We start from the raw sequence: 9,083 nt of genomic DNA, 5'->3' as shown, positions 1-9,083 counted from the left end.
AAAACCTAAGTGTGTAATATTAAGAAAAACGCTTTCAGTTTTCATTGTAAAAGCATTCTATATGCTTTTAAAGTAAAATCATTTCAAACATAGTTAATTTTTTTCTTTCTAATTCCTCTCTCTTTATGTATTTATGTGGCTAAAGAAATGCTATGTCCTTGTTTTAGCTTTTTAGGAAAGAAAAGTATCCTTTTCATACACACAAAAAAACTATGAAACATATCCACACGACATATGAGTTTTATCAGTATGTGTGTGTGTCAAGAAATGGATTTTTTCCTCCCTCAAATTATACATAATATCTACCTACACTGAAAAGTATGAGTAAGAATAGAGATTCACTTTATTCCATGGAAATTATATTAACTGAAGCTATTTAAGTATTAATTTAAGTGTCAATGTAATTATCCCGTGGGTGATTCCAATAACATTTATCCCTACAATATGAATGTAAGACTGTTGTTACTGACACATAGATAACCCACTAGTGACTTATAAATGTTAACTTAATGGAATAAAAGTATTATCCTGGCTTTTGATTAGATATAACATATCTTTTGAGTTTATCTTTGTCAGATTAAATAAAAGTTTTATGATCTTGTTTTAAAGTATTGAGCTTATTGAACTGCTTTTGAAATATTTTACTGAATGTGCAGCTTCACCTTGATACAGTATTTCAGTTTGACTTATGAAAAAATATGTTAAATATATTAATCATATATTAGAATAGTTGATAATGCATTTTAATTTTGAAAGTCCATGTAATAACTAGTATAAATACCTAAGTACAAAGAGAATAAGATAGATTGACATATCTATTCATTCATGTTTTTCATATTCGTACAATTGTATCCTTTTTTATGTTTGTTTTATGTTTGCCAGTGTTTTCCCCATTAGACTTTACACGTTTGTGTGGGAATCACATCTATTTAATTTGCTTTGCATGGATGATACTGGTTGTCTGCTCCCTCATTTTAAGGAAGGGGATTCTCTGAGTCACAAAATAACACTAGTCTCTTTCCCCAATCCAGCGCAAATGTGGATTAACATGGATAAAGAAAATGGCTTTCTTTTTTTTCTTTTTGATTGAAGTGTAGTTGATTTACAATGTTGTGTTAGTTTCAGATGTACAACAAAGTGATTCAGTTATATATATATGTATATTACAAAATATTGAGTATAGTTCCTTGTGTTATACAGTAAGTCCTTTTTGTTTATCTATTTTATATATAGTAGTGTGTATATGTTACTCCCAAGAAAGATAATGGCTTTCTAATTGGAGAGTGACATCATACTTGCATAATGATGTCAAATTTCTAAACAATCAATACAAGTAAACCCAAAAAACGTGTGCAGGATGAGGAGGAGAAGAAAACTTAACAATATTTGATATAATAGGAGGCAATGTGGTAAAGAGAAAAAATTCAGAATTTGGAATCAGAGAAACCTGGGTGTGAAACCCACCTCTGCCACTTATTAGCTTATATGATTTTGGGTAAGTCACAACCTCACTGAAGATGGTTTCTTTATCTGTAAAAATGGAAGTAGTATTTGTAGAGTTATTGTGTGATTTAGAAATGATGTCTGACACATCATAGGTGCTCTATAAATAGTAGCTATTCAAAATGGTTTAAGGTAGAATTTAAAAATGATATAATATCTCCTCCGTGGCTGTTTAATAGAAAGTTCCCCCTTTCCCAGCATCTCCACACATTCAGCTGCTATGGAGTTATGTCAGATTGTTCAGATTTACTTTATTCCAGTATACAGACATTTTTAACTTAGAATTTTTGGGGAAATTTGGATGTAAATTCAAAGTATTTAGAATCTCTATTGAATAATGCCTTACATAGTAATAAAAATCCATATAAAATGCATGACCACTTAATTCCATTCTTAAAACCATTCTTCTCCAGCTACATCCCTTAGCCTGGTAAAGCCTTAGGTATCTGCAGTGGCAAAGATCTTCCTTAGGATATAAATTTCTAGATATTCAGCATATCTGTGAATGTCACAACTTCTCCTTCTATGAATGGCCTCTTTTCTGTCAGGAGAACTCTCCTCAAACTCCATGATATCAAATCTCTCCAGAAATTTTACTAGAATTCTTAGCTTCCACCCAGTATAGTGACTTCAGGTCAAGGAGATTTTTCTTCTTCTGATACTTAAAGAGAGCATGTTTTAATTTAGATAAGTATTTGTTTTAATATGTAAATAAAACCAAAGACTAATAACTTCATGTCCAAATGAAATAAATAAAATAATGAATTTGGATTCTCTTTGCATTTTTTAAAAATTCCTTTTTGTAAAGCAAGTAAACTTTGGGCTATGATTCTCTGTTATGAAATATAAAGCCTGAGAAATTCACATATAATGGTAGAAATTGACATATAATTTTATAAATATTTTCAGATAGCAAATTTAAAAAATGAAAATTATTCTGGCTAAAAGAAATGATATTCATTAACTATGAAGGTTGAAATAGGAACCCATTTAGTAAAACACTAATTGCTCTTTCTGGCTCTCAAATATTAGTAATGAGGCTTAAATAATACCATACGTACATATGTGTGTGCACACAAAACTGTGTATAAAATAGAGATGATATCAGCATAGTTATATAGGCATTTTTAATACATCTCTATTTGAAATCTCTTTTGCAAAGAATGGTCTTTTTAAAAAATTTACTAGAAATTTTAAAAATTGATATTAATTATATATCATGGATGTTTTGAGGCTGAAAGATGTCTTGGGTACCAAGACAATCCCTTCTGAATCAGTTCGTATTCTTTGGTCACAGGCAGCAGAAACTGATTCTGACCAAATAAAATGGAAATGATTTTATTAGAAAGATATTTGGTAACTAGCTGAATTTAGGGGAGAACCCGGCCCAAAAGAAAAGGAAAAGACATGGGACCCTTGAATGGGTCTAGGTAGTAAGAACTACTTGCAACTCTTGTCAGGATGGCACTGCCAGGTTGACTGAGCTCCAGCAACCTTCTACATCTTTGTGTTTCTTGCCTCAAGATTCAAAATCCTGAGAGAGAGGCCAGTGGCTTAATTTGGGTCACTGATCCATCCCTTGGTTAGGGAGTCTTTGAAATCAAGCCCCACCAAGATGATATGTGATGTGCCATTTCCAAAAATACTTTGGAGTACTGCCGTCTGTGGACATGAAACTAGATGCTGGGTGGACCAAATCCAGCCAAAGCACCCTCGTCTTCCAGGTGAGGGAAATAAGGCCCAGGGAATGATGTTCTGCATTTCTGTCCCTGCTGGGATTAGAACTGAGATGGCCTCCTGACATGTACTTATTCTCATTGTTTAAATCAACGTTCTAATTTTTATTTATTTATAATTTTTTTGCCCCAGTATGTTTTCTTCACTCACAGGAAAACATGCTGGCAGCCAAGGCATAGACATACAAAGGTGGCAGTGCTTGTTGTTGTTTTTTAATTGAAGTAGAGTTGATTTACAATGTTGTGTTAGTTTCAGGTATACAGCAAAGCGATTCAGTTATATATACATGTATATATAGATATATATGTATACATATAGATATTCTTTTCCAGATTCTTTTCCATTATAGGTTATCACAAGATATTGAATACAGTTCCCCATGCTATACAGTAGGTCCCTGTTGCTTATCAATTTTATACACAGCAGTGTGTATCTGTTAATCCCAAACTCCTAATTTGTCCCTTTCCCCACCTTCCCCCTTTGGTAACCATAAGCTTGTTCTCTGTGTGGCAGTGCTTGTTTGAGGCAAGGTTGGATATTAATTATTGTCCCCCCTTGTCCCCTCAAACCTCCTTACCATCCCTCATACTGCCCTTTTGGGTACCATCTGGATGTCCCCTTCAGTCTCCTCAAACTCAAGTTATCTGAACCCAGACTTATTATCTTTCCCCAAACCTGTTCATTCTTTTGTGTTCCCCTCTTTAGCAAATTACCAAATACCCACACGCGACTCCTGGCTGTCACCCTAGCTCTTCTCTTTCCATCAGCCCCAACATCCAGTCAGTCACCAAGTAATCGGTATTTTTATCTCCTAAATATGTATTGAATCCACCTACTTCTATTTATCCCCCTGCCTTACTTCAGTTCAACCCCCGTGGCCTCTCCTTTGCATGAACACCAGAATCTCCCGTTTCTTCTCCCCGCTCCTGGTTCTATTCTCTTGGATCTGGTGTGAATTTCAGAGTCAACAAGCTCAAGCATGCTAAATTGAAAGTCTTTATTTTTTTATGACTTAATTTTAATTCCTGGCCCTAAACCTTGATCCTCCCTAGTGTAAAATTCCAATCTCATCCCTCTTAGGTAAAGTCAGTCCAATTCAGTGATTTCTCAGGTTATTCAGATTCTAACACTCCTTCCCCTCACCCTGTTTTCCCACGTAGAAGCAACACAGCATGAGTGCAGGGTAGAGGGAAATAGGGTTACTAGGTTTAGCAAATAAAAATACAACATACACTTCAATTTGAGTTTCAAAAAAAACAAATATTTTTGGTGTAAGTATTCCCATGCAATATTTGGGGCACACTAATACTAAGAAAAAATCGTTCGTGGTTTCTGTGATATTCAAATTTAACTGGGCATCCTGCCCAACTTTCTCTGGCAAACTTCAGAGTGGAAGTTTGTCAGCATTTACTCCCAGGTCTTGATCTAGGACCTTGTGATAGACATTGAACTTGCCTCCCTGGTATCCATTTCTCCCTCTTTGCTAACATAACTCCAGTTTCATTTGGGGGCAGCAATGTACCCCCAAACAGGCAGGATATTTGTTTTTCTAGCCTCCTGCAGCCAGGGATGGCCACGTGACACAGTTCTCACCCATGGAACCAAAGTGGAACTCCAACAGAAGTTGCAGGAATGCTTTTGTTTTCCCCAATAATAGAGAAAGACACAGCTGATGCCACCGAACTCTCCCCTTTCTTCTTGCCTTGAAGGTGGACATGATGTCTGGAGCTGGGGCAGCCCTCCAGTGACCAGTGAGGGGAAGGATAAAATAATCCCAGAGGCATGGGCTTTGAACTTGCCAGGCCATGGAACCAAGACCAGCAGCTGCCTACCTTTAGGTGTCTTGTGCTGTGAGAAATAGAAACGTCTAGTTCTGAAGGCACTGTGAGCCGAGTTTTCTCTTACTTGGAGTTGAATGCGTTCCTAACCTATGGGATGCTGTCCAGGGGTCCGTCACTGATGTACTCGATTCATCCTTTTCTGTCAGCTCTGGAAATATGCTGACCTGACTCTTTCAGTAGCTCCGCAGTGCTGCTTATCCGCAGAGTTACAGCTGTGTCCCCCTTCAGTCCCCAGTCCCCAGCGCATCCGACAGCCTTTTAGCACACATCCCCTTGCTGTGGCCAGCAACATTGTGTTAAACATACCAGCCCTCTCTTCCCATTAACTTTTTTTTTTTTTATCATGGGTATTTTCCAAATATTTTGAATTTATTTTTTTATTTTTATTTTTTTTTAAGTGTAAAAGAATTTCATTATTGTGCTCATTCATATTTTTACCCAGTCTTCCCATTAACTTTTATGTCACACACTCGGAGCCCGCTAGACAATTACGGTGTTCGGCCCGTACCATTCAGGGGCTATGGGACATTGTGTGGGCTGGTTCCGGTCCTCTTCTGCTGAGAAAGTCTCTGCATTGACTTTTGCTGCCTTTCCATGCCCTTGTGTAAGGGCAGGGGCGTGGGGGTAGGGGAGAGAGGACCTGGCCCTTGTCAGCATCTCACTGTTTCCTTCTCCACACTCTCGGCTAGAGGGCAGAAACAAAAATCTGTGATAGCTTCTGTCCTTTCCATTTCAAATATTTTTGGTCATCATTTTGACAAGATGGTGGTTTGTGACTTTTTGGCCTGGGACTGTGGTTTCCGTACTCTCTTTGTGGACTAGTTCTATAACAATAGGTGGCTTGTACTGGCCACCGGGTACAGGAGGGTTGCAGTTCAGCTGGGACATTCCTTCCAGATGATTTTTCTAAAAGACAATCTCTTTGACTCATTTCCCTGACCCAAACCCTTCTACGGCTCTATCCCACTCTTAGCTTGGAGTCCAAACTTCTTACCATGGCTTTGAGGAGTCCATGATCTGGGTCTTTCCCCCCCCCTTTTTTTTTTTTTTTTCACTTCCCTCTCCCCACTCCCTTCCTCACTGTATGTATTTTGTTCTAGACCTAAGCTGATCCCCTGAGTAAAAAATTATTGGCGATGGGAGCTGGGCATTTTTGTTTCATTTGTTTTTTAAACTCTGTAGGGTGAGTCTATCGCAGGACTTCATGTTTCTCAGAGCATCTTCACATACTTAATTTTGCTTGGTTCTTAGAAGAATCCTGTGATGTAGGTAGGGCATAGATTAATACAGATTAATGTACACATGTCACAGATGAGAAGAAATGAAGTCCAGAGAGGTTAGAAAGAGCTGACCTCAACCTCAGGTGTTCTAATTCCAGACTGTCTCCACTCCACACTGAAATGCTTATTGATAGTAGTAGCACATCAAGTCAGTTCTAAATATTTAATTGTCTCCTATTTAAAAAAATGTAAAATAATTAGTATAAAGCTATATCATTAGGCCTCTTGCTAAGTATAATAATAGCCACCACACAGCTGTTATTCCATAACCATTTTATTTCCTATATAGCAATTTTCATCATCTGAAATTATTTATGATTTGTTTGCTTATTTGTTGGTTGTGTTCTCCCACTAGAATATACACTTCACAAGGGCATTGAATCTATTTGGTCTAGAACAATGCCTGGCACTTAGCAGGAAGCTCAATAGCTATTTGTTGAATAAATAAATGGACTATTCAATTGTCATTTCATCTCCTTGCATATGATTTATTATTGTTAGAAGTGAAATAGTAATATAACAAATCATTAAGTTCGTCCTAACTGAAAATAATTTTTAAAATATATTTAGCAAGAGATTTCAATAAACATTTTCTGCATAAATGAATTAATGAATGAATGAACCTCCATAACATACAGTGAAACCACTTAATAGAGCTTTGTTTTGATATTCAACAACACATTTGAATTTTGCTTGCCTTACTGTTTTTTTGTTTTGTTTTGGTGGGTGGCTAATGTATTAAGTATTTTTGGATACTGTCAGTTGCTATGGCCTGAATGTTGTGTTCCCTAAAATTCATATACTGAAATCCTAATCCCCAAAGCTGTAGGTCACTGGGGCTTTTAGAAGGTGATTAGGTCAGGAGTGTGGGGCGCTCATGAATGGGATTAGTGCTCTTATAAAAGAGGTTCCAAATTATTCCCTAGCTCCTTATACTATGTGAGGATATGACTAGAAAATGCTGGCTGTGAACCAGGAAGAGGGCCCTCACCAGAAGGTGACCTTCCTGGAGCCTTGATCTTGGATTTCCAGCCTGCAGAACTCTGAGCAATAAATTTCAGTTGTTTATAAGCTACTCAGTCAGGGGTATTTTGTTATATCAGCCCAAATAGACTAAAACATCAGTCAGCTAGCTTATTTGTCCTTATCAAAGGGAGCTCAGCTCTGGAACTGATATATTTATAATGTAATTTCACTAAAATTACTGTATTTAGATAGCTCCTGGCATCTTTCATTAAACTGAAGTTGTTCAGTTATAAGTGTTTGAGGTCAAGATTGTTTTCAGCGCTTCCACTGAGGGACAAAAAAGCAGCATGATTCAACCTTTAATTATTATAGGATCAAAACACTGCACAGATTTAAAGGATTAAAATAACGTGTTCAGTGTTCTGATTCTTATTCCCAGTTACCGGAACTCATACAAGAAGAACATCTGTGTGGACATGCTGCGAGATGGTTATCATAAGTCTTTTACTGAGCTCTTTGCTCTGATGGAGAAGTGGGATGCCCTGAGGGAGGCTGCAAAAGTAAGGTCCCTCTTCTGGCTGCAGAGACCCCTGGAAGAGCAGCCTGACAAGCTGGATCACTTCTACTACTACCTGACCAGGGCCGAAGCAGCTGAAAGGAAAGGTGAGTGGAAGGATTTGGGGAAGCAGCACTGCAGAAGACAGAACAGTGAGCGCCTGAGGGAAGGTTCCAAATTGTTTCAAGTATGAATTTAAAACATTGAGACACCCTAGCACAATTCAACCTAGTCAGCTAAGCATCTTAATGGAATAAATGGTAGAGGACGCTGAATCACAAGGCTGCCCAGACACACGGCCATCCTGGTGATGTCACTCTAAGCCAGGGAAGACAATGAATAGCACCTAATAACATCTCCAGGGCTTTCCAATGTATTAAAATCTTTGGTATCATTAATTATACATCGTTCCATAGTTTTTTTTTTATATACAATCTGAATATTGACTTTCACTGAGGAGACACTTTCAGAGTACTATAACTTGACAATTATACTTATTTTCTTGTATTTGTATAATGTAATTTAAAGATTTTATCCATAAGTTCTATAGATTTCTATCAGAGAATTTTTATTAGTGAATAGTGAGGAGACATAAAAAGCCTGCAATTTACAATTATGAATAAAATTGTTAATTTTATATTTTCCATCACATCATCTCTAATAAATTCCTTTTTTTTTTTTTTGGTATCCTAAAATTTTCCAGAAAGTCTATATGCTTCAAGTATTGAAGAAAATATTTTAGTCTCTACTATAATTATACCAATATTGTTGTCATAAGTATTTCTTATTTACATATTCATAATTGGTCATTTTATATAATCAAAGAAAGGAAATCCCAAAAGTTGGCATATAAATTTGGTGTTTTCACCAAACAAATCCAAACAAATCCTTTTGTTCAACTTTTTGTGTGAAAACACCATAGGACTCAAAAAGAGAAGCTCAAGTCCCAACATGACGATGTCTGTACTTCCTTTCAGGCCTTTCTATGGGAAAATAGAGTATTAGACAACGTTTTGTTACCCAGTGCTACAATGTGGAAAATTGATAGGGACATAGAAACAGCATCAGAGGGGTAGCAGAAGTCTTTTAGCCTCTATAGTGGAGTCAATATACATATTTCCTATCTGGTTGTGACCTGACTTACAAATATGAGATATACAAAAGTCCTAACAACACCACATGTGAACTAGAGTGCGTGTG

At 36.9% G+C, this 9,083-nt stretch overlaps 1 protein-coding gene and 1 long non-coding RNA gene across 4 annotated transcripts in view; one reads left to right on the top strand and one right to left on the bottom strand.

Moving 5' to 3' along the window:
- The window catches only part of LOC309627261, a 31,519-nt gene extending 23,715 nt beyond the window's left edge, over positions 1-7,804 (bottom strand). Inside the window, exon 1 of the long non-coding RNA XR_014243638.1 lies at positions 6-7,804. This is a non-coding gene — a long non-coding RNA (uncharacterized lncRNA). The remainder of the gene's footprint in view (positions 1-5) is intronic.
- The window catches only part of TTC29 (tetratricopeptide repeat domain 29), a 255,421-nt gene that overhangs the window by 33,576 nt on the left and 212,762 nt on the right, over positions 1-9,083 (top strand). For all 3 annotated transcript variants that reach the window (XM_082389007.1, XM_082389008.1, XM_082389006.1), the window contains one exon: positions 7,767-7,990. In XM_082389007.1, the coding sequence (XP_082245133.1) occupies positions 7,767-7,990 (224 nt within the window). The remainder of the gene's footprint in view (positions 1-7,766; positions 7,991-9,083) is intronic.

The sequence above is a fragment of the Balaenoptera borealis genome (genome assembly GCF_965194805.1).
Source record: "Balaenoptera borealis genome assembly, chromosome: 4".
Taxonomy (NCBI): domain Eukaryota; kingdom Metazoa; phylum Chordata; class Mammalia; order Artiodactyla; family Balaenopteridae; genus Balaenoptera; species Balaenoptera borealis.
This window is presented reverse-complemented; position numbering and strand designations above follow the sequence as displayed.